General features: G+C 42.7%; 1 protein-coding gene across 2 annotated transcripts in view; it reads right to left on the bottom strand.

The window, feature by feature from the left end:
• Positions 1-16,302, bottom strand: part of TMX4 (thioredoxin related transmembrane protein 4) — an 82,312-nt gene that overhangs the window by 27,992 nt on the left and 38,018 nt on the right. For both annotated transcript variants that reach the window (XM_056567838.1, XM_056567837.1), the window contains exons 4-5: positions 14,403-14,531; positions 1,746-1,791 (exon numbers count right to left, since the gene is read on the bottom strand). In XM_056567838.1, coding sequence (XP_056423813.1) covers positions 1,746-1,791; positions 14,403-14,531 — 175 coding nt within the window. The remainder of the gene's footprint in view (positions 1-1,745; positions 1,792-14,402; positions 14,532-16,302) is intronic.

The following is a 16,302-nucleotide window of genomic DNA, read 5'->3' on the forward strand; positions in this document are numbered from 1 at the left end:
ACCTCACCGACTGTCAATCTGACTCCTGAGGGGATTATAAAGCTTGATTGTGTAAGTACACTGCTCAAAAAAATAAAAGGAACACTGAAACAACACTGAATGTAACTCCAAGTCAATCACACTGTGAAATCACACTGTCCACTCAGGAAGCACACTGACTGACTATCAATTTCACATGCTGTTGTGCAAATGGAACAGACAACAGGTGGAAATTATAGGCAATTAGCAAGACACCCCCAATAAAAGGAGTGGTTCTGCAGGTGGTGACCACAGACCACTTCTCAGTTCCTAGGCTTCCTGGCTGATGTTATGGTCCCTTTTGAATGCTGGCAGTGCTGTCACTCTAGTGGTAGCATGAGACAGGAGTCTACAACCCACACAAGTGGCTCAGGTAGTGCAGCTCATCCAGGATGACACATCAATGCGAGCTGTGGCAAGAAGGTTTGCTGTGTCGGTCAGTGTAGAGTCCAGAGCATGGAGGCGCTACCAGGAGACAGGCCAGTACATCAGGAGACATGGAGAAGGCCGTAGGAGGGCAACAACCCAGCAGCAGGACCGCTACCTTTGCCTTTGTGCAAGGAGGAGCAGGAGGAGAACTGTCAGAGCCCTGCAAAATGACCTCCAGCAGGCCACAAATATGCATTTCTCCACTCAAACGGTCAGAAACAGACTCCATGAGGGTGGTATGAGGGCCTGACACCCACAGGTGAGGGTTGTGCTTACAGCCCAACACTGTGCAGGATGTTTGGCAAATTCACCACTGGCGCCCTGTGCTCTTCACAGATGAAAGCAGGTTCACACTAAGCGCATGTGACAGAGTCCGGAGACGCCGTGGAGAATGTTCTGCTGCCTGCAACATCCTCCAGCATGACCAGCTTTGCGGTGGGTCAGTAATGGTGTGGGGTGGCATTTCTTTGGGAGGCTGCACAGCCCTCCATGTGCTTGCCAGAGGTAGCCTGACTGCCATTAGGTACCGAGATGAGATCCTCAGACCCCTTGTGAGACCATATGCTGGTGTGGTTGGCCCTGGGTTCCTCCTAATGCAAGACAATGCTTCCTCACATGGCTGGAGTGTGTCCGCAGTTCCTGCAAGAGGAAAACATTGATTCTATGGACTGGCCCACCCGTTCCGCAGACCTGAATCCGATTGAGCACATCTGGGACATCATGTCTCACTCCATGCACTAACGCCACATTGCACCACAGACTGTCCAGGAGCCACCTCATCAGGATCATGCCCAGGCATTGTAGGGAGGTCATACGGGCAAGTGGAGGCCACACACACACTACCGAGCCTCATTTTGACTTGTTTTAAGGACATTACATCAAAGTTGGATCAGCCTGTAGTGTGGTTTTCCACTTTGATTTTGAGTGTGACTCCATATCCAGAGCTCCGTGGGTTGATAAATTTTATTTCCATTGATAATTTTTGTGTGATTTTGTTGTCAGCACATTCAACTATGTAAAGACGAAAGTATTTCATACGATTAGTTCATTCATTCAGATCTAGGATGTGTTGTTATCTTAGTGTTCCTTTTATTTTATTTTTTGAGCAGTGTATAAACTAGCTTAAGGTGCCACTAAAAGGATGCCTAGAATATGCTTGTGAAGCCCTAGTGCATGGTGTGTGCAGCTTCATAAGCATATTCTTGGTGACAGTTTTGCATTAAGATGAGATATGAACTAACACCTATTGTTTCTTAAATGCAAATATCAGACATCATAACAGAAATGTAATATCTTACCCGGATCCATCCTGATAAGTGAAACAGACCGGCCATCCCAGACATCCTAAAGAGAACAGAGTCCAGCATTAAAGCAATTATACAAACAATCAATAGTCACAATTTAGAATAAGCATCGTTTGTCTGAATCTGGCTACAGGCAGCAGCTAATGTGACTGGGGGAGATAAAGAAAGACCCATCCTGTGACTGGTAGAAAAGAATCATATAAACACAACTGCACTCACTATTGAAACATATGGGCTTCTCAGATTATTAGACAGGAAGGGATCTTCTGATATAGGTCATAGATACAAATCACCATGGAGCGCCATGGATATCCTTTTTAGATCTAATCAGAGATTCCTCTTACTGGGAATCTGACACCAGTCCTTTGAGCAGAGTCACAGGTCTGAACTTCCTATAACAAGATTCCATACAAACAATGTGCAGGTCCCCCAGTGCCGTCTGACTGATTCAGCAACAGGACATAGAAATTATTTTATTTTTTTTAATTTAATTTTTTATTTTTCTTTCAACAATTGACATCAGTTATATCAAGACAGAAACATACAATAAAAAGAGACATTTACAATACCAATATCACACTCCCGTCTATCCCCCCCCCACCCTCCTACTCCCCCCCCCCCCATCCCCCCCGATAAGCCCTCTGTTCCAAACGCACTGGCTACCTCTCCCATTCTCTCCATTCTACCTCAATCGTCTTTCCTTTCTTTGTTCCTTTACTACTTATCAATTCAAAAGATTTAATTTTTTCCACTACGTTGTTCCATTCCTTTATTGTAGTACTATTGGGGGAAAACCATTTTCTAAGGATACATATTTTTGTTATACCTAGCAACTTATTAATTAATTGTTTATGCTTACATTGACTAAAGCACAGTCCCAATATTGCAGTTCTGGCATTATATTCTAATTTAACCCCCAGCCTTTGCTCTATTTTATTATAAATCTCTGTCCAAACCATCTGTATTCTCGGGCAGTCCCAGACCATATGAATTAACCCCTTAAGGACACAGGGCGTATCCATACGCCCCCGTTTCCAAGCCCTTAAGGACACAGGGCGTATGGATACGCCCTGCGCATTTCCGGCCCCAGCCGCTAGCTGGAGCGGAGCCGGTGCCGGATGCTGGATGAAATCGTTCAGCAGGCATCCCAGCATATCGCCCAGGGGGGGTCCAGCGATCTGCGGCGGATTCCGGGTCAATCGGGTCTCCAGTGACCCGATGACCCGGAATTACTGGCTGATCGGGGCCTTCAGAGACGGCCCCGAACAGCCATTGCCAGCAGGGGTGAGGTGGCACTGGTGCCACCTCACGATCGCCCTGATTCGTCGGCCGGCCGACCAATCAGGGCGTCTGCTGCGGGTGTCACTCCCGCAACCCGCTCCGCCCCTCTTCCGGAGGACGTTAGCGGGTGCGGGCAGAAGACCCCGGGTGCTGGGGACCCCGATCCCCGGCGTCCCTGTTGGGATCGGGGCCCCAGGAGCGACGGCGGCGGCGGGACTGACATGTGCGGCGGCATCGTGGAGCAGCAGCAGGAGGTGAGTGACAGCCTCCTGCTGTAGCTTAGCAATAGATCCATACATGCTGGGGGTTGTAGCTTTTGCAACAGCTGAAGGCACACTGGTTGCAAAACACTGAGTTTGTTACCAAACTCGGTGTTTCACAACCTGTGTGCCTCCAGCTGTTGCAAAACTACAACTCCCAGCATGCACTGATAGACCGTACATGCTGGGAGTTGTAGTTTTGCAACAGCTGGATGTTCCCCTCCCCAATGTGAACGTACAGGGTACACTCACATGGGCGAAGGTTTACAGTAAGTATCCGGCTGCAAGTTTGAGCTGCATCAAATTTTCTGCCGCAGCTCAAGCTGCCAGCAAGAAACTACTGTGAACCCCCGCCCATGTGACTGTACCCTAAAAACACTACACTAACACAAAATAAAAAGTAAAAAACACTACATATACACATACCCCTACACAGCCCCCCTCCCCTCCCCAATAAAAATGAAAAACGTCTGGTACGCCACTGTTTCCAGAACGGAGCCTCCAGTTGTTGCAAAACAACTACTCCCAGTATTGCCAGATAGCCGTTAACTGTCCAGGCATGCTGGGAGTTTTACAACAGCTGGAGGCACCCTGTTTGGGAATCACTGGCGTAGAATACCCCTATGTCCACCCCTATGCAAGTCCCTAATTTAGGCCTCAAATGCGCATGGCGCTCTCACTTTGGAGACCTGTCGTATTTCAAGGCAACAGTTTAGGGTCACATATGGGGTATCGCCGTACTCGGGAGAAATTGTGTTACAAATTTTTGGGGGTATTTTCTGCTATTACCCTTTTTAAAAATTTAAATTTTTGGGGAAAACAAGCATTATACCCCTGTGGGGTATAAAGGTTCACTTAACCCCTTGTTACGTTCCCCGAGGGGTCTAGTTTCCAAAACGGTATGCCATGTTTTTTTTTTTTTTTTTTGCTGTCCTGGCACCATAAGGGGCTTCCTAAATGCGGCATGCCCCCAGAGCAAAATGTGCTTTCAAAAAGCCAAATGTGACTCCTTCTCTTCTGAGACCTGTAGTGCGCCAGCAGAGCACCTTTCACCCCCATATGGGGTGTTTTCTGAATCGGGAGAAATTACACTTCAAATTGTGGGGGGTATTTTCTGCTATTACCCTTTTTAAAAATGTAAAAATTTTGGGAAACCAAGCATATTAGGTAAAAATTTTTTATATTTTTTTGTACATATGCAAAAGTCATGAAACACCTGTGGGGTATAAAGGTTCACTTAACCCCTTGTTACGTTCCCCGAGGGGTCTAGTTTCCAAAACGGTATGCCATGTGTTTTTTTTTTTTTTTTTGCTGTCCTGGCACCATAGGGGCTTCCTAAATGCGGCATGCCCCCAGAGCAAAATGTGCTTTCAAAAAGCCAAATGTGACTCCTTCTCTTCTGAGACCTGTAGTGCGCCAGCAGAGCACCTTTCACCCCCATATGGGGTGTTTTCTGAATCGGGAGAAATTACACTTCAAATTGTGGGGGGTATTTTCTGCTCTTACCCTTTTTAAAAATGTAAAAATTTTGGGAAACCAAGCATATTAGGTAAAAAATTTTTATATTTTTTTGTACATATGCAAAAGTCATGAAACACCTGTGGGGTATAAAGGTTCACTTAACCCCTTGTTACGTTCCCCGAGGGGTCTAGTTTCCAAAACGGTATGCCATGTGTTTTTTTTTTTTTTTTTGCTGTCCTGGCACCATAGGGGCTTCCTAAATGCGGCATGCCCCCAGAGCAAAATGTGCTTTCAAAAAGCCAAATGTGACTCCTTCTCTTCTGAGACCTGTAGTGCGCCAGCAGAGCACCTTTCACCCCCATATGGGGTGTTTTCTGAATCGGGAGAAATTACACTTCAAATTGTGGGGGGTATTTTCTGCTCTTACCCTTTTTAAAAATGTAAAATTTTTGGGAAACCAAGCATTTTAGGTAAAAAAAAAAAAATTTTTTTCTTACATATGCAAAAGTCGTGAATCACCTGTGGGGTATTAAGGTTTACTTTACCCCTTGTTATGTTCCCCGAGGGGTCTAGTTTCCAAAATGGTATGCCATGTGTTTTTTTTTTTGCTGTCCTGGCACCATAGGGGCTTCCTAAAGGTGACATGCCCCCTAAAAACCATTTGTCGCTCCTTCCCTTCTGAGCCCCCTACTGCACCCACCGAACACTTTACATAGACATATGAGGTATGTGCTTACTTGAGAGAAATTGGGTTTCAAATACAAGTAAAAATTTTCTCCTTTTTACCCCTTGCAAAAATTTAAAAATTGGGTCTACAAGAACATGCGAGTGTAAAAAATGAAGATTTTGAATTCTCTCCTTCACTTTGCTGCTATTCCTGTGAAACACCTAAAGGGTTAATACACTTACTGAATGTTTTTTTGAATACTTTAGGGGGTGTAGTTTTATAATGGGGTCTTTTATGGGGTATTTCTAATATGAAGACCCTTCAAATCCACTTCAAAACTGAACTGGTCCCTGAAAAATAGTGAGTTTGAAAATTTTGTGAAAAATTTCAAAATTGCTGCTGAACTTTGAAGCCCTCTGGTGTCTTCCAAAAGTAAAAACTCATAAATTTTATGATGCAAACATAAAGAAGACATATTGTATATGTGAACCCAAAAAAATGTATTTTGAATATCCATTTTCCTTACAAGCAGAGAGCTTCAAAGTTAGAAAAATGCTAAATTTTCATTTTTTTCATCAAATTTGGGGATTTTTCACCAAGAAAGGATGCAAGTTACCATAAAATTTTACCCCTAAGTTAAAGTAGAATATGTCACGAAAAAACAATCTCGGAATCAGAATGATAACTAAAAGCATTCCAGAGTTATTAATGTTTAAAGTGACAGTGGTCAGATGTTCAAAAAATGCTCTGGTCCTTAAGGTGAAAAAGGGCTCGGTCCTTAAGGGGTTAAGTCAGCTTCTCCGCCTTTGCATTTTGGGCAGTCTGCCTCCGTCCTTTTGCCTATACTATTTAGAAATTTTGGGGTGTACGGGAGTCTCTGTATTAGTTTAATCAGTGAAATTTTATGATTCCGATTTATTGAGCTAACGTTAATGTTATAAAAAACCTCTTCCCAGTCCTTTTTACTAATAGGACCAATCTCCAAAGCTCATTTATCTTTTCTCTTTGTTCCACCGCAATTTAATACCGATTTTACCAATCCTCTGTACGGTATATCTTCCCCAGAATTTTTTTTGAGTCCCTTTGAAAATTAAAAATGAAGTCCATCAATACATGTGATTCTGTTTCCCACCTAGGATTGTTCCTATCTTTTTCCCACGCCTTACATACCTGAATATATTTAAAAAAAATATTTTTCTTAATCTTATAATTCTCCACCAGCGTTTCCCACTCAATTAGTGAATTATTTATAACTAAATACCTCGGTGTACTAATCCCATATCTTTCCCAATTCACATAACCCCGTAACTTGCATAATTCTGGGAAATTCACATTTCCCCATATCTTGGTGTAAATTAAACTTCCCCTTATCCTCAATATTTTCCTCATACTTTCCCAAGTTTTATTAAATAATCTCAAAATGTGTTTTCTACTGTGATCTACACCTTTTAAACTACCATTTTCAACTAATTCAAATATACTCACCCATAAACTATTTGTGCAGCTATCGAATACCATTTTAACATAGGGATACCCATTCCTCCTTCCTTTATAGATGGACTTAACATTTCTGATTTCATACGGGTGTGTTTTCGCCCCCATACTAGGTCGTTAATTTTTTTTTGTAGTTTCTTGAAAATGTTATCGTTAATCCAAATTGGGGCAGCCCTAATTATATGTAGACATATTAAGGGAGATTTATGAAAACCTGTGCAGAGGAAAAGTTGCCCAGTTGCCCATAGCAACCAATCAGATCGCTTCTTTCATTTTGCAGAGGCCTTGTTAAAAATTAGAGAAGCGAGCTGATTGGTTGCTATGGGCAACTGGGCAACTTTTCCTCTGCACAGGTTTTGATAAATCTCCCCCATCGGGAGCAGTATCATTTTTGTGAGTAATATCCTATCTGCCATATTAACGGGAATAGAAATGATTTTAAACATTTCTGAAGTCACAATTTTTGTACCTTGCACTTTGGCAGGAATGCTATATTTTTTAATGCATTTACATAAGAAAATGTTCCTAGATTGTATTTTAGAATAAAAGTAATGGAGTTAAGAGTTATCCAGGAATAGCAAAATAGAGCTAATTTCTTATAAAAATTAAATAATCAGCAACATCATACCTGTCCTCAGGTTGTGTGTGGTGTTAAAACTTGGCTCTATTTACTTCAAGGGACCTGAGCTAGTTAGCTAGTTAGTTTTTAAAAAATAAATCAGCTATGTTTTTTTAATACTGGATAACCCCCTTATTTTATCACTATAGACAATTATCCCCTTCCACTGTATCGTTCTTGATATTGCAGAGGCCCCCCAGTGATCAGACTCCCCAGTGAACTTTGCCTGGAAGTCCCAATGCAGGGGCCCTATGTGAAACCCTGAATGGGACTCCGAATATAGTGGCAGGTCGTAGACTGCCATTCACGGTTTATAGCAGGGGTTGCAACAGTTTTGGAACAGTTGGTTGGGAAACACTGGTCTATGAGAATGCCGAACATAGCCAAGCACAGCACTCCTCTATCTCTAGCACTACTATAGACAATAATGGACAGACAAAATGAGAGCTTTATGATAAAGACAAAATTAGAGCTTAAAGGTTTATTCCAGCCTTAGACATCTTCTCCCCTATTTGAAGCCTAGGGTATAAGATTTATGATTGTGGGGGGTCTCAGTAGGGGGACCCCGCAATCAGAAATCTTATCCCCTGTCCTTCAGATAGGGGAGAAGAGGTCTATGGCTGGAATACCCCTTAAAATGAAAATATTCCTTCCGCTAGTGATTCTGACCTCCAATATCAGTTCTTCTTTATGACATGAATCCCACAGACTGTTTTAGTACTGTGACATACAGTTGTGTCCTCCCTTACCTTAGTCTCTGTACATCATGAGATGACTAGCTTAGACATATAGTAAGTAAGAGTATTATTTTTAATACTGTTGTCATGAGACTACCCATTTCAAGAGGATATCCCACTTCCGAGCAATTGCATACCATAGTAAGGTGTTTTAATTTAAAGAAGGAAACTCCCCAGCTTTACTGACATGTCTGCAAAGAAATACTTGAAAGTTTCATGAAATAAGAATTCGGGTGATTTTTTTCTGGTGTGTTCAGTGCCTCTTTTTTTCCACCTTTATATAATTACACCTTACAATGGTATGCGATTGCTTTGAAGAAGGGAATAATCTTAAAATGGGCAGTCTCATGACGACAACCATATGCCCCATTACGGTATTTGGAGAGCATAGAGGGGACCCGACTTTAATAGTGACTCTCATTCTGCTGGACTCAAGCTGTCCTTGTATTACATAAACAGCTATTCATGTGAATGGCAGATATTTGATACTACATGACTTGGATGGCTGCAGCTTCTCCCAGCAAAATCAGCTGAAAGGGGTAATTTTGGATAAAACAACTCCTGTAATGCCTTTCTACTCTGGTATGTACGGTCACAGAAAGAATAAAAAAATTTAAAAAAAAAGGAAGAGTATTTTGTAAGCAGCTGTAAAAAAAAAAAAAAAAAAAAAAATTGGTTATAGAGATTTGTAAAGTATTTCTATATAAAAATCTTAATCCTTCCAGTACTTATCAGCTGCTGTAAACTACAGAAGAAGTTGTATGTCAAAGACCGACCAGGGGGCAGGGAGAGTGAGCCCTAAACTGACCCTAAAACATCTCTCCCTGCCTACTTGCCCATCCACCCTAAACGGTGGATCGACAACTGGGGGCCGGTCCCTCCCTGAGCTCAAGTGCAGTGGCCTTAAAAACACATACAAATAAATAGTCGGTCACAAGCCAGAAACAAACAGGAACATAGAACTCTATAGTATTAAGTTCAGAGGATACAGATCAGTGAGTAGCACAGGGGACACTATAGACCAATGGTAAAGCACAGAGGAAAATACTAGCTAAGTGATCGTGTACTCTATGATCAGTGCATGTACAAAAACTCCAAAGATCTGAATAAAGAACTAATAAACATATAGAGTTCAAAACACCAGACAGGAAAATGGATGAGTCTAAGCAGACTCCAGGAACAGACAGGAATATAGCATAATCCCCCAGAACCTCCAGTAGACACAAAGTCCCCATGGACCGGTAACCGGGATCCACCGCTAAACAGGAATAATCGCAATTCCTCAGAAAACCTCCAGTAAACACTGAGTCCCCATGGATAGGTAACAGGGATGCCTAGTTACAACTCAGAAAACACATACAACAGGATATAAATTATAGACACTGTTCACACTGAACACAAGAAAGGAATAAGCACAATCCCTCAGAACACCTCCAGTAGACACAGGAATAACAATACCCCCTGAGTCCCCATGGACCGGTAACAGGGATAACTAGTTACAGAAACGGATACAAGAGAAAACACTGTGTGAACAGATACATAGAAGAACGTATATACAAATCCTAAAACAGACTATACAAACACAGATTAAAATCTACTATGAGCATGCTATCTAACCATGGGTAAAATCCCAGAACATATCAAAGATAAATGCAAGGTGCATGCTAAAACAGAAATAGGAGATTAAAAGCTCAGACAAAAAGTGTTTCACCAAAAGCTTCATAGCAGTATGTCCAGCATGTTAGTAGCAAGCAGGATGTCCAGATGTAATCACCAGCCCAGAGGCTGGGCTGAGCACACCTTATGTAGACACACTCTAAGAGATATTGGATAGAAAGCCAAAGGCTTTAACTATTCCTTAACCAGGAAACATAAAACTGTTCAAACACAGCCAAATCCAATAGCTGTGTGTGAACACAGACCCAGACAGACCTCACATTGTATAGTTCTTTTCTGTCTTACCACAGTGTTCTCTGCTGACACCTCTGTCCGAGTTAGGAACTGTCCAGAACAGGACAGGTTTGCTACGGTGGAGGTGTCAGCAGAGAGCACTGTCGTCAGATCGGAAAGAACTACACAACTTCCTCCTGAGCATACAGCAGTTGATAAGTACTGGAACGGTTGGGATTTTTATAACTTTCTGGCACCAGTTGATTTGAAAACATTTTTTTCAACAACTGCTTCCATATACCTATATGTGTAAATTATATAACACCGGTCACATATTTAAAGCATTCAGTAAACATAACCTAAAGTGACTTCATGCATCCTCCGAGTATTTGGACAGGATGCAGTTGGCACGGACCGCTCTTGGAGGCATTTCCTACAATTATAATCTGCAGGACTTTTATTTTATTTGAAAAATTGATTGTAATCTTCAGACAAAAGACAAACACTGCAGAGAATGAAAATGTCAGCTATATTTAGGAACTAGACAGAAAGCTGGGCTGAAGACAAGCCTTTCATGATGTAAGTGAACCACACCTCCAATGATCCTCTGCTAGCGGCAAAACCGAAGAAGAACAAGGTAAAAAGTTTAATTTAAAAAAAAAATTAAGATTGGTCATATCAAATTTGCATTATTGCACAGGATGGGAAAATTGTCATATTCTTATTTGGAACCAAATCTTAAAGTGAATTTTTTATTTTTTTATTTAACTGATTAGAGCCAAAAACAAAAAACATGTTTTAATAATCTGTTTCCATTTTCTGACTGTAATCTTATAATTCATTTTTTGTGCATTATTCTGGGGGCAGATATCTTGCCTGAGCTGTTATTAACATTCAGCTATATGCTTTATGGTAAGTCCCATTGACATAGACACAATAAACAACTCCAGGCCCTATTCTTTGTATGGGGCATGTTGGTAAGCATGCTCTGTGACCTGTGCAGAGGTCATTCTAAGGGAGGCTGAGTCCCTGTTGTATTCTCTATATACTGGGGTTCCTTTTCACTGTAATGCTGTACTGATCACTTTCCAGGAACCTTCTCCTTATCACAGACAAAACAATAAGTCTACAGATATTTTAAACTAAGTTTCGAGAATAGAAATAGAAAAATGTAAGGGTTGTTTTATAACAGACCTGGTGAAAAAAAATATCACATGGATGCTAGTGGACAGCAAACTAGCAAAATGCAAATAAGGCTACAATTTTGAATATTGTTATTTATCAGCAGTGTCATTAGATTTCCCTGTGTTTAATGTAGCCTAGCTAAAGGAGGAGAAAACAGCTGCTTGTAAAGGGTTAAACTCTGCATACACACAGCCAGCATCAGCCACACCACACAGGAGAAAGCCGTAACAGGGTTCACCTCTGTTGCTGCTGCTTCTAGCTTCCATAGCCTCCATTATCCCCAAGAATCTATCTTACATAGCTGCTAATATATTAACATCCAGCATTAAAGGGGTATTCCAGGGAAAACTTTTTTATTTTTTATTTTTTTTTTTTATAAATCAACTGGCTCCAGAAAGTTAAACAGATTTGTAAATTGCTTCTATAAAAAAATCCTTCCAATAATTATTAGCTGCTGAAGTTGAGTTATTCTTTTCTATCTGGCAACAGTGCCCTCTGCTGACATCTCTGTCTTGGGAACTGCACAGTAGAAGAGGTTTACTATGGGGATTTGCTTCTACTCTGGACAGTTCCCAAGACAAGTGTCATTAGAAAGCACTTTGACAGCAAAGAACAACTCAACTTCAGCATCTCATAAGTACTGAAAGGATTAATATTTTTAAAGTAATTTACAAATCTGTTTAACTTTGTAGAGCCAGTTGATATATAAAGAAAAAGTTTTTTCCTGGATAACCCCTTTAAGTAAGGGCAGCACAGCCATCCATTGTGTTTACATGCTGCACAGTGCACACCTATCTTCCCCCTCACAATGGTCTCAAAGCAGCAAGTCTTACAGAGCTTTCAAAATAGTAAGACCGCTCTGACCGACTCCAACTAACTCAAGTCTCACTTGTAAAGAGCCAGAGCTTTATTACTTCATAAGAAATTAGATTATTTTATTTTCTCTAATTGAGTATTTGAGAAGCTTTTATAGTTTAGTCTTTTTACATCACAAGGTTTCCCAGAAAGTGAAAGGTCCTCTTAAAGTGTCAATAGTAAAGTAAATATGCCGATTATATCATTGTTAAAATATTGTTATATTATGTATGGCGCCGTGTCTGCAGTGGGGGTGTGTGCGGCCCATAGACTGGTTTGAGTAGCATTGGGGCCGCTCTGCCAGTGGGTCGTTCCCCCCCGTGGGCACTGGTGTCGCGGCGGTGGTGGTCACCGCCCAGTGCTGCGCCACTTTATGCTAGGGACGTTAGGGACCCACTCTGAATAGGTGGCCTTGACGTGGCGAGTGGGCTTGTACTTTTTGATCAAAAATGTATACTAACAACCTGTTAGTTTTTGATATTATGCTGAGAAGCAATCAGATCATTATACAAGATTGTAGATGTGCATCATGTCTGTTTTCTACCAGAATTCATATTATGTATAGTCTGTAACTATATATTTTTTCGAAATGTTCATTCTTTTATTTCATTATTACAAAAAACTTAAAGAGATCCTGAAACAGAAATTAGATACTTTATAAATAGCTTGACTACTTGCAGAGGCTGCCATGAGAGCTCTCACACATGATTCACGTTGTGCTGAATAATATCAGTCCCAATATTATGAAATGTAATGTATGGCAGCAGCTGTACCTGGTATCCCTGCTTGGTCAAGATGCAATTTCAGATACAGCAGCTACCAAATGTATGGAGCTATGCCAGGTAGAAAATAAAAAGCTTGCATAAGCATTGCAGCCATTCTGTCCTTAGGAGAGGCCATCAATATAAGCATGTCCCTGGAAACCCTTTAACTCCAACTCCACTCATAGGATTTGGAGGTCTGTATCAGAAAAAGAGAGATCTGTCTGCTAAAGAAATAATTCAAGGAGTTGGAGACAGAATTCTGGGCCTAAAAAAATACCGTATAAGACGACTTGGCGTATAAGATGACCCCCAACTTTTACAGTTAAAATATAGAGTTTGTGATATACTCGCCATATAAGACTACCCCTCCTACCGTGATGTACGGTACCTTGTAGTTCCCCCCCACATTAGGTAGGCAGTATAGTTCCCCTCACATTAAGTTGGCAGTTCCGCCACATTAAGTTGCCAGTTCCCCCACATTAGGTCGGCAGCTCCCCCACATTAGGTCGGGAGTTACCCCACATTAGTAGGCAGCTCCCCCACATTTGTAGGCAGCTCCCCCCCACATTTGTAGGCAGCTCCCCCCCACATTTGTAGGCAGCTCCCCCCCACATTTGTAGGCAGCTCCCCCCCACATTAGGTCAGCAGTTCCCCCACAATAGTAGGCAGCTCCCCCCACATTAGATTGGCAGCTCCCCCCAACAGACATACAGCTTCCAGCCATATACAGTGTATGGCTGATGGCTGTATGTCTGTACTGCCCCCACAGTGTTCCGATCACCGCTCCTCCGGCCCGGGTCACCATCTACTGCTATGGCCTATGGACCATAGCAGTAGGTGCCGGGACCGGGGAGCGGTGACCGGATCACTTAAGATAGCACAGCCGGTCACTCACCAGGCCCCGGTCGGCGCGCGTAAGGAGGATCGCAGGAGGACGCGTGCCTGCCGGGGAATGGCAAGTGACCGGCGGACACAGGGATGTCCAGCATAGGAATACCTATGATTATCTGCCCGGGCCGGCTCCCGTGTGTGGCTGCAGGCGGGGGCCGGCCAGAGCAGGTAAAAACTAATACTGTATACTAAAAACCAGGGGGCCTCCAGCTGTTGTAAAACTATAACTCCCAGCATGCTCGGACAGCCTTTGCCGTGCTGGGAGTTGTAGTTTCACAACAGCAGGAGGCACCCTGGTTTTTAGTATACCGTATTAGTTTTTACTTGCTCTGGCCGGCCCCCGCCTGCAGCAACACACGGGAGCCGGCCTGGGCAGATAATCAGAAGTTTTCCTATCCCGGACCTCAATACCCGGTGTATAAGACGACCCCCGACTTTTCAGAAGAAAATTCGGGGTTAAAAAGTAGTCTTATACGCCGGGATATACGGTATGTTAGAAAGGTAAAATCATAACTTTAAGGCAAGCCTTAATATAGTTTCATCTTACAAGATAGAAGAAGGCGCTTTCCATCCTGCCACCGGCTCTATAACTTCCCATTTCTTCTCTGCAATGAATGTGTGAAGGTCTTCTGCCATCCTTGATCCATGATAACGTCGGAACACTCCATCTTTGACACTAGGGCACAAAAATAAAAAAGGTCAGCTTCCCAGCAACTGAAGGTAAGACCATCTCCAGCAGTTCCCATAGGCAATGAATGAAGCATTCTAACAGCAGAATCTTCTCCTCATTCTTCAGATCAAAGGAGGGGGGGGGGGGTCCCAGCATTCAGATCTCCTGCAATATGACACGTATCCCCTATTCTGTTGACTGGAGCTATGTGCTATAGACTGGAATTCCTTTTAAAGGGGGACTCCCCTGTTCAGTGTTTGGAACAGGAGCTCGTGGCATCATAGCCCTGCCCTCTCATGACAAGCCCTGCCCCCTCAATGCAAGTCTATGGGAGGGGGTGTGACAGCCGTCACACCCCCTCCCATAGACTTGCATTGAGGGGGTGGGGCATGATGTCATGAGGGGGCTTTGCAATGATGTCACGAGCTCCCGGCTTCGGAACAGTTTGTTTCAAACGCTGAGCAGCGGAGTACCCCTTTAAAGTTTAGTTATAGGATAATGCAAACACACCTAACCATATACCCTATTATGGCCCATATACCCTATTATGGCCCATATCCCTAATAGGGTGAACACCATGACTATTAGCTAGTGCGAATTTCACAAATATATATCAGCTTTTCCTCTGACAAACTCAAGCAGTTTGTCTATTACGTGGTCAGTCCTTTAAATTGCAATATCACATCTCCCCGTAGTGGCCGCTGCTGGCGATATGAATGGCCAGACACATTGTTAGCAAAGACAATGGAACGGTGGGGTTTGAAGGAGAAAGAATCACAATGGTCAACTGATGTGTGGTCTATTCTATTTAAAAGCACATAGGTCTTAAAGAGACAATCCCTTAAAGGGGTACTCTGGCCCTAAACATCTTACACTCTAGCATAGGGGATAAGATGTCTGATCGCAGGGACCACTGCGATATCTGGGCCTGAGCCCTGGCGTTCTGAACATTTATGTACATGAGAGGTGGTGTGATGAACGATCACAGCCAGGTGCCAGCCTGGAGATCACGGGGGGTCCCTGCGGCCAGACCCCCAGTGATCAGACATCTTGTCCCCTATCCTTTAGATAGGGGATAAGATGTCTAGGGGTGGAGTACCCCTTTAATCCCTGCAATATATAGCTGTTCAACTGATCAATGGCTGCACAAGGTGATCTCTTTCAGCAAGAGACTGGCTAAGCAGGCAGTAACTGTGGGGTCGAGACCTCAAACGAACCAGGAATCGGTAGCTGTGGGGGATTGGGGCAGGTGAGTATGGTTTCATTTTTACATCAACCATAAAAAAAATTGTGGGGCTGAAATAAACCTTTAGGGTAGGGTCACACATGCCATATTGTGCTGCTGCATATTTTCCTATCAACTGAAGTCAATGGGTAGAAAAATCAGCTAAATATTTTCCTACCTATTGACTTTACTGGGTAGGAAAATTCACAGCAGCAAAAACGCAGCAAAATACGACACGTGTGTGACCCTACCCTTAGAGTTAAAAAAGTTTAAGGGGTTATCCAGGAAAAAACTTTATTTTATATATCAACTGGCTCCAGAAAGATAAACAATTTGTAAATTACTTCTATTAAAAAATCTTAATCCTTTCAGTACTTATCAGCTGCTGAAGTTGTGTTGTTCTTTTCTGTCTAAGTGCTCTCTGATGACACCTGTCTCGGGAACTGCCCAGGGTAGAAGCAAATCCCCACAGCAAACCTCTTCTACTCTGTGCAGTTCCCGAGACAAGCAGAGATGTCAGCAGAGAGCACTGTTGCCAGAGAGAAAAGAACA

Source organism: Hyla sarda, chromosome 3, assembly GCF_029499605.1.
Source record: "Hyla sarda isolate aHylSar1 chromosome 3, aHylSar1.hap1, whole genome shotgun sequence".
NCBI classification, from domain to species: domain Eukaryota; kingdom Metazoa; phylum Chordata; class Amphibia; order Anura; family Hylidae; genus Hyla; species Hyla sarda.